Raw genomic sequence first — 17,056 nt, 5'->3', positions numbered from 1 at the left:
GTGGTGACTTACCTCACTCCAGACCAGCATGGTTCCAAAGATGACCTGCAGGCCGTCAAAGAAGTTGTCCCCGATGATGATGACAGTAGCGCCCCCTGTGGTCCAGCCTTCGCTGGGGCTGATGGCTTTGATGCTGGGGGTTGCTGCAAGAGTCACAGACAGAATATATTAGATGCTAACCAACCTAATGACAACCCATAAAGGTCTTTGCTGTTGGCATAATGTATAGTCCCCTCTTCTTCTTCCCATCTCCTTCTCTCTCACACACACATCACCTCTCTCCTCTCTCCCAGGGGTCGGGGGCGAGCGAGGAATACTAATCAGAGTGATTATACGCACCCCGTTATTAAACATCACCTCTGCCCTGTGTGTGAGGGCAGCGGCGGTGCGCTTGTTTTATGACACGTGGCAAAGCGTGCAGGCGTGTAAATGTCAGGTGTGCTGAGTGTCTGATCAAAGGCCACGCGACCGGGGAGCAGAGCAGAGCCAACAGTAGCTCTGTCCTCTGAATACGCCGCCTTCATTAACCAAACACTTAGCTCATGCTCAGCTGTCTGTTTCTTATATCTGTGGTCGCTACTGTATCTGCAGCGCCCGGCCACTGAGCAGCAGCCCACAGCGGGTCATTTCAGCTCCGGCTTGGACGCTTGTAATGCGTTTTTTTTAAGCTTTCAATGTTTTCTCTTAAAACATATTCTTTATATCTTATCGGACAAAGTACGGGAAATAACAACAACAAACCCCATTTTCAATAACTGGTATTCAATGTGCTTTTTGACCTTCTCAGTTGGCATTATTGACTTGGAGATTACTGGATGTGATTGAAGAAAAGAACAGCATTGGGAGAATACATGTTTATACAAGCTAAATCTCCTCTCCTTAACAGATATGCAGCTTGTCAGACATGCTGTAATTCTGTAAAGCGGCATAATCCACTTTAGACTGGGCTGACTCTTTTTTTCCCCCTGCAGCCTAGCCTTTGCTCTTTGCCTGACTCCCTGTTCTGTTGATCCTCCCCAACAAGCTGGAATGATATTTAGCCCCCCGATACGCCTGCAGAGATCAACGTTCACCAAGCAGCAATCTGTGGCCGTAATCATGGCCTAAGATGCCTCCTTTTCACAGCCGCTGATATTATGTGCGCTCCATGTGCATGTGTGTTTGTGTGTGTGTGGATTAACCAGATGGTGGAACGCGAATCCATGTGATAGGATTATACTTTGGGGTGTTCCTCGGTGCCATCTGTTCAACTGCGTGCACTGCTCATCTATTACCGCCTGAAATGGGCCCCAAAAGTTGTGTATCCACACAAACTCAACACACACACACACACACACACACACTAGAAACAAAAGGAAACCGCTGCCTTCCCTCTTTTCATCTCCTCTTCATGCTATCATGCACTTCTAGCCCTTCCTCTCACTGCGCCTATCTCCCCCCTCTGTCTGTCTTGCTCTTTTACTCCTGTTGTTCCTCCTTCCAACCGCCGTCATCAGGAGAGTAGAAAATCAGAGGAGAGGAAATTCCCAAACAAATCTCTCTGACACTGGGAACATCTGTTAGCGTACTGAGTGTGCCCTCCGTTCTATGTAAGATCCAAGTCTCGCTGACGTCTCCAACATGTCTCGTCTTTGTGAACTTTTCAAATCGTCTGTGAGACCAGTCGCAGGGACGAGTGCTCCGTCTTACCTCGAGAGAATGGTCAGTAGAAATACTTAACCATAACATTCAATCGTAATGCAATCTACTGTGGGCCATCATGTAAATCCCTTCTTAGTTTTTTGTCATTATCATCCCTGAGGTTGACTTTCCTCAAAGACAAAAAAAAATATGTTTCTCTTATTCAATGTCTGGGAAATCGAAATGAGAAAATAACTGGATTAGGGACTTGGGAATCAGTGCGGGCTCCTAAATCATGTGCACATGTCATTATGAAGTATTAAAGGTTTGGGTTTGGCTGTGCATGCGGGGGTGTGTATGTGTGTGCGTGGGCTGTTTTTTTGTGTGTGTATGGAGTAAACCTGAGAGATGGGGAGTGATGGAGGGTTGGAGGATAAAAGCAGGTCTCCGAGGAAATAAAGCCAGTGTTGGCTTTAAGCAGAACAGACCTCATAAGACACATAGTGCTTATGCGAGGCAGAGTAGAAGGCCCAGAGGCAGAGACCTGGGGGGAGCAAGCCACAAGGGAGAGACAAGAGACTCGCTAGCTACCACTCTCTCCTCTCTAAGCTCGAGTTGGAAACCCTACAAGGGAGGAAAGTGAGAATCCGGGAGGAAGCAGGAGAGAGATAAGAAAGACAGCGAGAGAGCAGGTTTGAGAGGGATAGAGCGCAGACAGAAGAGGGGTTGAGTGCGGAGCCAGACAGGGAGGGGAAAAGGGTGAGGGAGAGGAGGGGAGGAGAGTTGAACAGAAAGAAAGAAAGTGAGGAAGACAAAGAAATCTCGGTGAGAGAGCATGGGTTTTTGTTCCTGCTTTTAATACCGTGTTCCAGGTAGGACGGCGCTCCTTCCGACGGGTCCAGTCGTCGAGCTCGGCGCCCGTGTTTGGAGTTGTTGTGCACAAACATGTTGTCGGAGACGGCCAGGACGTGACCCTCCACGCTCACCGTAGTCGACACAACCACCTGAGACAGGGGAGGCCAGATGGAAACAACAATAAGCCTCACTTTGATATAAACACCTGCAAATTCTATATGGTGTGTTTGTGTTGTTGATCTATATTTTTTTAATATTTATGTGGATTGCAGACTTTTATTTTGAATGGGACATGAGAACACCTCCAATGTTATGTTTCATATTTTCCTAAAAAGTGGTTAATACAGTTTTAAGGGAGTAATGCAGCATTAGTACTTGGGAAGTAAAGTTTTACTTGTTCTATTTCATAAATTTAACTGCATTTATGGCTTTTCGGCATTATTAACTTTTTGTTCTGGACTAACTCTGATTACTTTTGGTCAATTTTTTGTTATATATGTGACGTTATATAAACCTGCAATAACAGATTTTTGGCTACAAAGAAACCAAGTTGTGAACACAAAACTTATATATATAATCGTCTTATAAAGTTGATATGGCGAACTTTGCCGATTATACATCCAGGAGACAGAGAGCAACATTAAAACATGCATTTCAAGTTGTTTTTCTGGCCACTAGGTGGGCGTCCAATATTAACCTCCTTTTAGCTCTGCTTTTGGTCTCCACTGTCTCCTGAGGGGAAAATCTGGCTCTTTGGCTGCCAGTTGCTCCACTATGTTTGCCTGCTAACTGCTAACTTTGGTGCTAGCACACCGAGCATTAATGTGAGACAGACCCTATAAATGCTTTGTTTCTCTGTGAAACAAATGCTGGGAGGTCATGCTGGAGCCATGTCTGGTGCTTTGTATAAAACTTATGAACACTAGTCCCACGAAATGTGGTGTTTGTCCTCTACAGCACACACTGTACGCACGCAGGCGGTTGCGTCTCACCTGAAAACGCCTCATGTCTCGAGGGTTCCCTGCATTCTTCAGGCAGTTCTGGTTGCACTTCAGGAAGAACTTGAGGAAGAACCTGCATATGCAGAAAGAAAAAAAAGAGAGAGACAAATGAGTTAGAGAAAGAGCAGCTGTCTGTCACTGAAAGTACAGTATGAGCTACTTCAATAAATCACAAGATACAAATAAAACGAATAAAACAGCAGTGGCAGACAAGGCTCGCACACCGTCCTACTGTCATCCATCAGTTGTTTATGACAATGGGAGTTTTCAATGTAAAAACAGCTCCGGGATATTGAGTAAGATGCTACCTTGTATATCCATCTCCGAGCTGCTGTCACAGCTTGCCATAAACTCACCGGGGCAGACGCAGCCCCCACCCCCCACCCTACACCCCCTGCTACAGAGCCGTGTGACGGAGGTTTTGCTGTAGCTACTATGCAGCACAGTGTTGCCATTCCTGCCTCTCTCAATCTCAGTGTGAGAGACCACATCAACAGCACCTGCCATGCATTATTAATAGGCTGAGATGGCAAGTATGGCTACCCACATCAATACTTAATGAGGGAGGGAGGGGGGAGGGAGGGTCGGAGGAGGAGGAGGAGTAAAGGGGGGAATGGGAGCACCGGAGGCCTGAAAAGCAGAAAAAAGGGGGCGGCTGACAATATATTCCCTAGCCCCACCCCAAGGCTTTAAGCCTGACAACTTCTTCTTTAACTGAAACTGTACTGCACGTCTCTCTACCACCATCCCTTCTGCATTGTCTGTCTCTCTGAGAAGAAAAACCACACACACAAAAAAAAACAATATCAAATGAACCGTGAAAATAAACAGAGGCGTGTACAAATAAACAGGAACCCTCAAAAGGGGGAAAATAAAACTACAACATTTCCCGGTCCCCTCCCCTCCTCCTCCTCTCTTTGAGGTAGCTCAAAGAAGTGCTGACAGCTGAAACTGCTTACAATACAGATCTCCACCAGCCAGAGAGAGAATCACTCCTTTGCTCAGCTTTTCTTTCATATGTCTTATTTTCTACCCTCTGTTCATTTGTTATGGCTAGGATTCTGCACTGGGCAGCGCGTTTGGAGCCAACTGCCTTAGATATAATCACGCACGAGCAAACACATCACACACACACATATGGACATGTCAAGAGAAACACAGTAAGCAGCAGCGTGACTTGGACAATTGCTTCATCTAGAAGAAAACAAAGAAAAAAACAAAGAGAGCAACGAAGATAAATGGACGGACCAGAGTTCTGTCTCATTTCAAGGGCCAGCGTACTGCTGTGCACATTACAAGCATCTGATGTAACTTGTGAATTTATCCCTGACAACTTTTAAATGCATGACAGCTGGTTAGTGGTAGACGCTCTTCTTCAAGTGAGGAAGAAAAAGCCTCTCATGATCTGAATAACAGAACTGTCTCTCTGTTTCTCTGCCGCTCTCTTCTTTTTTCTTCTTCTTCTTCTTTGTTTGTGTTCTGATTTACGATCTCGCTGGCGCAAGAGGCTAAATCTGAATGAGAAGGGGGAGAGGGAAAAAAGGGAAAGAGAGGGAGGGAGGGAAGTAGAAAAGGCGAGAGGAGAAAAATGATGGAAAGATAGACGGACGGACGAGGTAGAGTATGTGAAATCCGAAAGGAGAGACAGACCATCCTCCTGTATATTTTAGAAGCTGTAGGCCAATATCTCAATAATTCATGAAGCGGGAGAGATGGAGGTTGTTTTTTTTCTCCACTGTGGCTGTTGGACCCCACAGGCTGAGGGTCTCCCAACTTTCTTATCTCCTCGAGGTCAGAGAGCAGCCTTGCAGACAGCTGTGGACCACATCTACTTGTTCAACATACTCCACCTTCCTCGCTGCACCTCCTGTTTAATTCATCGACTCCGCTCCTTTTCCCCAACTGTCCTCCTCTTGAGGCATATATGATGGACAGATGATGGATAAGTGGGTAGAGAAAAGTTGGGGTCACCAGAGTCAGAGGTGACCAAATCAGGGGGTTAAATATTAGAGTTTGGATTGGAGAGAGGAGGAGGAGGTGGAGGAAAAGGAAGAGAGAGACTTGGCTGAGATATTGAGTGCGAAAAAAGAGACAGTAAGAGAAAGTCAGCATGCCTCATTCGCTCAGCCGTATATCAGCGTGTCCCCTCGATCTCCAGCACGCGGGGATCATCCGATTCATTATTTACATGACTTAAGGTGTCTGGAGTCAGCCGCACGGAAACATTACAAAACTGCAGCATGTTGATTCCTCGGTGCTCTATCTCATCTCCCTGGGAGCCGGGGGACTGGAATCACCGCTGCTCACATTTACATGGATCAACCGAGTGTGGGCGTGTGGCAAGGGGGGGGGGGGGGGGGGGGGGGGTGTAGAGCAGTCCGTGTTGATATGCAACAGCAAAGAGATTACCATAAGGATTTATGGATAATCTGATTGACAGCTGACCAGTAAATATGGACAGATAGCTGACGATAATTCTCATTTGCTCTGTTCAGCTCTCTGTTATCATGTTGATCTGGCTTTTTAATCAATGAGAAGGTGCATTTAGAGATTCACAATTGTTGCTCGTGTTAACTTTGACGACCTTTTTTCAGCCTGACCCCCCCCCACGTCCAAATCCGATGAGCTCAAGAGTCCCTTCAACAACAACATCTGGTCGTGTTCATTTGAACTGATTTTAAAGCAGATGTTAAGTAACAAAACAAAAGTGGATATACAATGGTTCTTTTACACAACGCGTTCAGGTCAGTTTGGTCAAGCTCGGATTATCCATCACTTCAAACTAAAGATTTGAACTGATTATTAATCATTTCTTTTGGAAAGTTATTTTCAACTCACTCACTACTGAAAAGCATGTATTACTTTTAATGAACTATTTCTACTTCTCTTCTCACTTGATGACTACTTTTGATTAGATCTTATTGGCAACAGCAACTGACTCAGACTGGTGGGAGGTAAGTACTGGGCAGTCAGCCTTTAGTAGATTGCTGATGCTGACGGATGTTTATTTTCCTCTTAACGCGAATATGTGTATATATATATATATATATATTTATTCAATACAAACACATTAGTCTTTTTAATTAGCTACTCCACAATCTTTTCATTTACCCTCCTGACAACTCCTCCACACAATGGCATACAGATTCAGTTCAATCCCGCCTTTAAAGCAGATAATAGTGAATGAAATCAGAAATAATCTTTGATGCTGAAGTAACAATTCAGTATGAAACAATACCCGTCTGATCATTGCTGTAGCAACCATTAAGGTCGGCACGGTCAGATCGGTATATTCTCTGGAAATCTGAGTATTTTAACAATCTACTTTCTACAATTCCATAAAAATGACACATATAGTTTTTTTAAGGCTGAGGCTGGTATTCTTTAGTCTTAAAATATCTTTAAATTAGATTTTTTTTTTGGAAACAGCATTTACATGGTGAGATAAAATGTACAGACTATTGATTAACTTAAAAGGTAACTCATCTCAAAACATACAGTCTCACTTAGTCTATAGAACATATTGTCTCCTGCACACATTGTCGCCCCCCTCTTGTTTGTATTTGAGACTCTCCCCAATTTCAAGCTGTTTTACTGTGCCGACTGCACAGCTACAAATATTACCACTGCAAATTGCTGCGCCGGCCGGATTAAATGAAATCAAACCATTTTGCTCTCACGTAATTATCCCCAAATCCAGGAATGGCTGTGGAAGTGAATTTGTGTAAATAACTGCTTGGCCTCTTGAAGCCTCATGGCATAAATTTGCAACAGCGGAAAAAAACCCGAATGAATAAACACATGCAGCCGGTCGCCGCAGTAATTTAATGATCGCACACTTTCATCATATCGTAAGGGGCATTATTTGTCACTTTGGAGCAATTAAACACAAAATCACCCTCTGCCCATAAAAAAAACAAAACAAGGAAAGCAATTATAACACAACTTTTAAGTAATCCCTGTAGCATCTAAATATTATTACTGTGGTGATAAAGATTGTCTACGCGATTAGCTAACAGCAAGGAAGCCTCCGAGGGACAATGCTGTTATATTTTCTAATAATTTTCCAACATTAGCAACAAATGAGGTAAAGAGTTGTTTTCCTTGTCAAATTCAACACGGATAACTTTAGAACTGTGTGTGTGTTTAGTTTTTTCTTCTTCCTCGGTACTTCTAGTTTATTCATCTTTTCAGCCTTTTGTTACACACTGTGCTGTACATCTTTGTGCCTCATTTCTTCATTCTTTGCCCCTCCTCTCTCTGTTTTGTTCTGATGCCGATGCACTGTAAAAATGGCTGTGGGTGCCGCCATAACTCAGCCCTCTCCTCTCCCTCTCCCTCCATCCATCTCTGCCGCACAGATCATCTCCAGAAGAAAAGCACTGTGTCTGCCTCATAATATGCTTCATGAGGTGTGTAATTCACTGTGCTCCGGAGGGGAGCCATTTGTCTCGGGGGTTAACTAAGTGACACAACAGCACTTCCTTATGCCTGTTACCACCGTGGGACACGTTGAACTAATCTAGGCAGGTAGAGGAATGGAGGACCTTGCATTTCTGCAATTAAGCGTTGTGATTTGTTCAGGAAATCGATCCTAATGAAGTCAGAGGCGAGCCCAAATGAAATGTAAATATTTGTAAGCAAATATAATGTTACAACGGAAGACAAGTGTGTGAGAAATAGGCGAGCAAACTTTAAGTGAAGTCAGGCGCTCTCAGAGTTTTGTGTATTTTCTTTTCCTCCCCTTGTGTTTCACTTCTCGTATTCTCTCTCTGTTCTGAAACTCTCTTTCGCTCTTTCCGCTATGCATCACTGACACTTCAACCGAGAGCCTGACTGGCTTGTTTTTGTGGTGACCTGTCCTCCCTGCCTGAAGTATATGCACATACACACACTAATTTAGGGAGATTTATGAGGGGGGCCTTGCACCAGGAGCCATGCAGGCTGACCCCAGGGGTGTAGCGGGGCACTGGGTGGAGGAGGGGGCCCTGCCTCCAAAGAGGGGGGACATTAATAATCCAGAACCAGGTCTGTCTCTGGGCCTGGCCCTGGGCCTTGACACCAGGCTGTAACAGGCTGCGGTGGCCCAGTTTACTGGGAGAGAAACATCCAGTTCTTACTAACATCAGATAGCAAATATTGAATAAAAAAGACAAAACATAAAAGAAAATGTGCAGAACACATATTGAACACACAGAAACACGCAGACAGAGAGAGTGAGACCAACGCACACGCTAACACACACTTCGCTCCATTCCTTTGGAGTGCTACTCCTCAAAGTAGCAGCGAGCACCTCTATATTGACCTCATGTCTATCTTAAGTGTCATGATTTATTCAAATAGAACATCTCACTGCGCTGAAAAATTCATCTCCAGCTCGCTCCGTGCGTCGTCCCATCCTCCTCCCCGTCTGTATCTGCTCATGTCGTGTCAGCGGAATTTGCCCCGTTGTTAAATATTTCTTAGAACAAATGGACCCTGGAGGAGGGAGACGGTGGGTCAGGGAGGATTCGCGCTGCGCCTACGCCGCTGAGGGAGAGGCCCCACTTGGGAGAGATCGCTCCTCGCTTCCCCCGGAGCCGGAGCTCCAATCCCAGCTTGGGGACAGAAGTCCCAGAGACACTTAACCAATTGTGTTTCATCCATTTCATCCGAAAAGGATCATTCAAAATTCAACTGAGAGAAATCGTGCAGGGAGCATTGACAGACAGCCAATGAGATCTCTGCTGCTCGCTTGTGGGAGAAAGGAGTGAACTGGGTTCAACAACTTGCCTGATAACATCGCTACCTGTGGCCTGGCTTTTACACCACAGCACCGGGGGGGCGGGGGGGTAAATGCAACCAAATAAACATCTCTGCATGCGTGTGTGTGTATGTGTGTGTGTGCGTATCAAAGCCATGATGAATAAGAGGCTGTCTGGGTGATGGACAAGCTTGGCAGGCGGTGCTGATTGAAACACTTCCTCTGTCAGGGCCTGGCCCATTAATCTGATGGAGACAGAGACAAAGAGGGAGAGGGAGGGAGAGAAAGGCTCCAGGCCCCCAGACCACGAGAGTAATGAAGGGTCCTGGTCCCTCTCACCTTAGCGCTGTCCTGCCATGCTGGGAAATGCTGCTACCCTGTCCAGCCCAAGCCCTGCCCTCGTGGGACTGACCAGTGAATAATGGCCCTGTCATCAGCCTGGGTAGACGCCGGCGCACAGCCGAAGGGTGTGTGTGACCGCGCGCGTGCTTGTGTGTGTGTGTGTGTGTGTGTGTGAGACCGTGTGCCTTTGCCCGCCTGCGTGCCTCCCCGCGCAGTCATTTACCCTAACTGTTCTCCTCTCTACCTTAGTTGAAGACTGATATTCATATTGAATAGTGTTGATTTAAGCACATGTTAAACTTAATGCATAATGCATCGACTATATATAGCTTGATAAAGAGCATTGTGTCAACCCGGGGCCAGCCCCATACATTGTGGGGATGAATGTGCCGCTTGCAAAAGTTCTTTCTTTTTGTTCTATTTAAGCACCGTATTAAATCATAACTATGACTGTGCACAGGCTCAAGGTTATGTTTCTAAATGCAGCAGGATCAGAAATCAGAAACTTAATTAGTGTGCCGTGTTTGTTCTCGGGTGAAAAGTTGTTCCCTCCAATGGGTCTTGAGGGAGCAACATGGAAGCAGAGAGTGGGAGAGAAATGTGAGGACAGAGAGAGTGTGTGTGTGTGTGACGGAGGGAGACTGATACTGAACAGAGACGTGTGGCTTGGCTGGTGTGCGTGAGCGTGTGTGTGTGTGTGTGTGTGTGTGTGTGTGCGTGCGGACATGTGCACATGTGTGCGTTTTGGCCTTGCATCCCTCGGTGTTTATCAAACATATTCCAGCTCCTTCTAGATTCCTCACCTGCAAACCCCCAGCCTGCTGCATATGGCCCACCAATCACAAAATAAGGAATCATGCATACATTAGCATAGCTAATGACCTACCCTCTCCATTTAATATGCAAATTTCCTGAAACATTACTGAATGCCGTCTGTTCTAAATGAATAAATTTGAATCGCAATTAGAATAATCCTTTATAATTAATGAAAACTGTCAATTTTGGTTCATAAGTAATTTGATTAAAGTGGTGATGGGACACTTATGAAGTTCATCGGGCTGTGAACACACGCTCGCACGCATGCATGCAAACAAACACACACACACACACACACACACACACACACACACACACGCTGCATGACAACCAACAGCAGGTCCAGGGCTGCATTATTGATGAAGATGATTAATAAACTTATGAAAGTGGTTGTCACACATGCCAGACCTTCTTTTTTTTTTTTTGCCCAACACAACTTCTTTCCACTCCTTTACCGCCGTAGAGAAACAACAGATCAATCACGGCTTTCTGCCACCTGACAGAGAGGGAAAAGTGACGGAGTGATTGAAAAGGTTTCCCGGCCTCTTGGTGCTGTGTCAGTGGCCTGTCTGTCCGACGGGAGACACTGATGGACTGTCGAGGCGGAGGGAGCCCCAAACACACACATGCCAAGTCATTACAGGGGGTTGAAACGTCTCCCTGTTGTTTCTCACAGGGGGGGACGAGCGGTGCAGCTGTTTTAGCTGGGTTTTTATCAGTCTATAATAACACGGTATGACAAGCATATTGAAGAAGAGCGCGGCCAGTTTGTACCTGTTCATCAACATCCCCTTCTTGGCCATTATCTCTCTCATGCTGTGCTATAGCTGCCACTTAAATTAGGGTCACTCAACTGTGGGAAATTGTTGCAACGTGCGCTGCGCGTGCATCTCCCCCCCTCGTACGGTATGTATATGAACGCGAGTACGCTGGTGTTTGCGCATCGACTCGAATGCGAGAGAGTGTGTGTGCGAGAGAGTGTGTTTGCATGGCTTCAACCCAATAATAATGGTCCAGATAGTGTAGAGCCTCGCAGACTAATTAGCCATATCACTGAGAAAATAGCAGCCTGCTAATTAATGGGTATTATGGCATTTCAGAAGTCACTGCTCTAATTGGGAGGGAACTGAGCCTCGCATTTCCATACTGCGGTAATACCGGCTTTATCCGCCCGTCTATCTTTCTGTCTGTCTGTCTGCCTACTTGGCATACTTGCTTTTAAACACAATCCTCCAAATGCACGCGGGGAAAATAATTATCCTGCACATGCTCACGTTTTCAAACAGACACACAGCAATGCACAGGATGTATACATACACACACTGCCAAGTGTGTCCACATAAAGAGAACCGCTTTAACCACAAAGGGAAAAGAATACCTGCACAAAACATTTTTGTAACCCCTGACCCACTATCTATATATATATATATATACTCTGATTAAATGTCTTTATATTGCTTTTAGAGAAAGAAAAAAACACCTGATGTGAGTGAATTGGTGCGTAATATAATCTATCTGAATAATTCCCTTCATCATTTTGTATGTGTCTCCGAAAACAGCTCTCTCTGGTACACATGCATACATGCATATCCCCTATAGGTTCCTCTTAACCCTATCAGACGGTGGGACAATAAAAATAGATTTGCATTCAAATGCCACATGCTCGGTATCAAATATCAAATCAAGCCCGAGTCACTGAGACGGACAGACCTCCTCCCTGCTTCCTCCACCTCCTCCCTTATCCTCTCAGGGTCCCAGGGTCCCAGGGACTCCCATTCTCCCCCGGACGAGCTCTATCGAGGAGTGACAGGCTGTGGCCAGGGTATGATTGACAGCCTGTTGATGCTTCTCTTTTCCACCACACACACACACACACACACACACACACACACACACACACACACACACACACACACACACACACACACACACACACACACACACACACACACACACTCCCCATACGCCTCCACCACCTCACTGCTTGTGCACTGGCCTGGGTGTCTGTGATAGGCCCTGGGCTGTGCCCTGCAGGCTGCACAGCACTATACATACAAATCACCGTGTGTCAGCCTTGTGAATAGGCCCATTTTGACTTTGTCCTTGTAAAGTCAGGCCCCCCCTTGGAGCGGGCTGGATCTGTATCCTGCCTCTTTTTTTTACTTTCCCTCTCACTCTTATATGCACACAGAGGCAGATGAATGATGAAACCGACACAAAAGGACACGTAGTGGGAGCGTGCACACACATACACAGAAACACACAAGGGAAAAAATGGCAGTTTTAAATATGGTGCTAATGGGCAGCACCTCACAGCAGCAGGGTATAAATACATCAACAACAACACACACAGACGGTCCATACACACCATAACGGCCAAGACCCGGGGCCTAATCTCACACACTCAGCAAGTACACCTGGATAATGTTAAGAGGGCAGTTATAGTCAATTACATTCCCATATAACGCATAAACCTCCACCCCGCCTGTGCCGGGAGAGTAATTGAAAACAGGCGCAGAAAGCACTGGGGTCCAGACAAAAAGTCAACTTCCCACCCCTGACTTTCCCATTCACTACATTAGCTGTCTTCCCATTCCATATTCTGGAGTCCTGGGGGCAAATGTAAGGGGGAGGAAGGGGTGAGTTGCCATTTGGATATAAGGCAGCGAAAGAGCAGTAGGATATGGAGTCATATGAGGTACTGGAGAGGAAGACAAAAGCAGCGGGAATGGCGAGACGGAGAAGGCTTTGTCTCCCAGGTGAGGTCCAGGGGAGGAGCAGTTAGGGTCGGGGTGAGAGGGTGGCGGACTGGTGGTGTTCCATGCGGGTGGGGGAGTCGAGGGGGACAGTGGTTGTAAGTAGGAGTTTGAGACTGACAGGTGACATTACCCTGCGTCATGGCTGGAGGGACAGAGGGACAGAGGGCGCGATGGTTATCCAAGCAGAGAAATGTCACCGTCCAGACATCGCTGTGATACGCACACACACACACACACACACACACACACAAACAAGAGCTGCACAGACACACAAGCACACAAAGATCCAGGACAAAGGAGTCTGGAGTCTTTGAGAGCGAAAAAGGCTGGCTACAGTGGGCACAGATGAAGAGATTACATCCTCTCCATTTGAAAAAAGGAGATGGTGAGAATAAAGAGACAAAGCCGAAGAAAAGGCTAAGAGTCACTGCTGTACTATTACGAGTCAACAACCTTGCATTTATTCATATCGTCTGCTTTCTAAACATCTGCTTCTCCCCTTTCGCGAAGTCCGTTCTTCCCTCACATTTGTCCCTCACCAATGTGCTGTCTGCCGTTTTCATTAAAGCCTAACCTAATTTTGGCAAAGCTTATAAAATGTCCATATTGCTGCTCATTCGACCCCATTGATTTAGTGTTTGGTTAAATATTCACGACTGTGGATGCAATTAACATGCTGTTAATGAATAATTGATCGCATCTTAAGCGGCCATAAAACTCATGCATATTAATTATTGAAACAGGAAATATGAAGAAAAAAAAACAACCTTCCTTGTTTTGCCTCAATCAACCTTCTTTCATTTTGTTTCTTTAGTCAGGCAGGCATGTTGTGAGTATTCAAGGGGGAAAAGTGTAGCTCATGAATATGTGTGTGTGTGTGTGTGTGTGTGTACGGGAAGCAGAAAGGACCTAGAAAGTGCTGTGAACACTATGCAAATGCCTCCCATAAACACTGCTTTAACAGCTCTTATATGCATTTAAGCTGCCTTTGAGTACAGCCATTCGGCATCGTGCATGCATCTCTACAGTGTGTGCGCGGCTCGGTGTGATGTGGAGTACAGTGCAGGCTGAGCGCTGCGCCGACAGCCTCGGTGTGACAGAGGTAGTAGAAGCTCGTTTTGAGAGGCAAGTGTTTACCAGGAGCGAACACAACAAAAAACAAATCACGCGAACATGGAGGGGGGCTTGTCAGTGCGAAGCTAGAGATCAGTCAGCCAACAATGAGCTTTCCCCTCGCACGGTGTCTCTACTAGTGTGTGGTTATAGGCTGATGTCACCCCCGGCACCTCCCCGGGCCCTGGTGAGCGAAGAACAATGGTGTAGACAGGGAGGTGGGGGGCGGGAGGCAGCTTACATGTGCCTAACATTAATGCTGCGATGCACCTGTGGTCAGGTGAATATTCGACTCCCTTTCCCCGTGTGTATGCATGAGAGCAAAACTGTGTGTTTGTGCATGGTTTGGAGGAGGTGGGGGGGGGGGGAAGTTGAATTCATTATCCATACATCCTGCACTCCTAACCCACTCTAAAACGTCTTGACATGAAAAATACATCCCAGAAGCAGCCACACACTCCAGGAAAACACCAATTTACATCGTCGCTTGTTATTTATTTAGCACAGAAAAGCTCTCAGAGGTGTGTGTGTGTGTGTGTGTGTGTGTGTGTGTTACCTCCCTCTACCTCCCTCTCCGGCACCTAACTAACTACTCGGCGATGTCGGTGCCTCGGAGCTAAAAGTGACAAGCCGTCAATTGTGTTCCAATATTAACCCCCTCTCCATGTCTGCGTGCCTGTCTTCTTCTCTGTGATGTTGGCTTGATCAAAGAAGCAGAACTTTGGCAAAAAATAACTGGGGAGAGCGTGATGGAGGACACCATGCTGCTTACAGACTGATGAACGACGGCCAGTCTCCCAGCAAAACACTATCCCCTTTTTTTCTTGTCTTTGTCTCTCCTGCTCAGTCTCTCTCAGTCTCTCTCTCTCTCTCTCTCTCTCTCAGAGAGGCAGCATGAGGCGTTGGCAGAGCATGATTCAGTATCTTCTACATACAGCCAGGCGGTAAGTAGTAGTTCATTGAGTGTACGGTATACAATTTTATGGAGAGGGAGAGGCTATAAGCTCAAGCTTTTTATATGGAGAGGAAGACGGGCCTTGCCAACATTTCTTCCCCGCTATTTTGTTCTTATTATTCAGAAGAGAGATGGCGAGAGGGCTAGATGAAACAGAGACGACGAGCACCAGAGTGGCAGAATATGACACAAAGATGCCCCGTGTCTGTGTTTCATCTTATCTTCGCAGGTTCACCTAGCGGTGAGATTCCTCAAACGCACCTACAGTCATTGGCAAGGGAGGGGGGGGGAAAGAGAGATAGTAAGCACACACAGAAAGAGAGAGGGAGAGAGGGAAAGAGATGGGAGGCCTCTCTGTGGCTAATTTTCTGGGTGTGGGAAAGCAGAGCACCTAACACAGGTTGGCCTGGTTTCAGTAATGAGTTTGATTCTTCTCTCTGCCTCTTCAGTCTCACTGGGGACCAAGACTGCATAATAACATCCTCCACACACACACACACGCGCACACAGACACACGCACAAACAGGTCTATGGGGAGCTAATTATTCTCACCTGTGTTAATTATTGCTGTAAGCCAATCAGCGGACTCTGTGCTAATTAGGCAGTGTTAGGTCTGATTAGTGTTTTGCAGCAGGCCCACTCAAACTGTTATCTACCATACTAGTCCCCTCAGGCGAGAGAGAACAGGTGGAGGCTTGCCCTGTACGTGTGTGTGCGTGTGTGTGCGTGTGTGTGCGCTCATCTTTAATAATAAATAACTGAGGGACAAGCTTAAATTCACAATAAAACAAAGTCTAATCAGCTTCTGTTCGAATCAAACTTCTATTAAACAAAACAATGCATGCCATCAATTCAACTAGTCTCTGCCCTCTGAGTTAATTGGCCCTGGTTTGGGGTCATTTCTTTTATCTGGACAAATAGCCCCTGTGCCCTTTTAGTTAATGAGGGCTGATCCAGGATCAGGTCTGTCACTAATGGCTCCTTTTTGCCAGGATAACCCCTCGGATTGATCCACACATCACACATGCAACCTCCCATCCTGACCCAGGAGAGTGATCTCCTGTGCAAGTGTGTGTGTGTGTGTGTGGTTTTGGTTAGAGAAGCCGAGATGCTCAAAAACACACGGAGAAGAAGGGAGTGGTAAAAAAGGTGTAAATGGAGGGGGTCTGGAGATGATCTCCCAGCTGAGAGGAATGAAGGGAGAAAGGCAGAAAAGGGGAGCAAGGATGAGAGGAGGAGGAGGAGGAGGAGGAGGAAGGGGGAGAGAGAGGGAGAAGGAGGGTGGAGGAAACCTTCCTCTTATGACACGATTGATTTTCTTTCAGAGGCTTGAGCCTGTCACTACTGAACACTTGGTCCCCCACTCCTCCAAACACACACACACACACGCACACACAAACACTCAATCACACACACATGCACAAACTCCGTGCCCTGACCTCCACGTGTGCCTGCTGGTCCATACTGGGTCTAATGACACCAGGGCCTCCCACAGATCAATACTAAACTGTCACTCAGCTGGCAAGCACACGCACACACACACACACGCGCACACACGCACACACATGCGAGGTAGGGTATGCGTTTGCACATTTGTGTATGCTGGAAGCAATGTTTTCTACAACCTCAGCAGATGCCCTCCTCCTCCCCCTCCACCCACTACCCCCTTACACACACACACACAAACACACACACACACACACAGGACCAAAGCCATATTCTCTCTCCCCAGCCGTTTTCTCACCCTCCTGCTCCCTCACAGTAAGAGTCTGGGTCCTGATGTAATATTGATGAGTGAGGATGGAGGCCCTATAAAAAGTGATAGGTCCTTGTGATTGTAAATTATAGATTG

The 17,056-nt window shown here is 46.4% G+C and overlaps 1 protein-coding gene across 3 annotated transcripts in view; it reads right to left on the bottom strand.

Annotated features, from left to right (window-relative positions):
- Positions 1-17,056, bottom strand: part of LOC142962577 (transcription factor COE1) — a 53,622-nt gene that overhangs the window by 21,125 nt on the left and 15,441 nt on the right. For all 3 annotated transcript variants that reach the window (XM_076103146.1, XM_076103145.1, XM_076103148.1), the window contains exons 7-9: positions 3,468-3,549; positions 2,483-2,624; positions 13-143 (exon numbers count right to left, since the gene is read on the bottom strand). In XM_076103146.1, the coding sequence (XP_075959261.1) occupies positions 13-143; positions 2,483-2,624; positions 3,468-3,549 (355 nt within the window). The remainder of the gene's footprint in view (positions 1-12; positions 144-2,482; positions 2,625-3,467; positions 3,550-17,056) is intronic.

This window comes from Anarhichas minor, unplaced genomic scaffold, assembly GCF_050575085.1.
Source record: "Anarhichas minor isolate MPS153535 unplaced genomic scaffold, ASM5057508v1 ptg000028l, whole genome shotgun sequence".
NCBI classification, from domain to species: domain Eukaryota; kingdom Metazoa; phylum Chordata; class Actinopteri; order Perciformes; family Anarhichadidae; genus Anarhichas; species Anarhichas minor.
The sequence above is the reverse complement of the archived record's forward strand: the minus strand, read 5'-3'. Positions and strand labels throughout refer to the sequence as shown.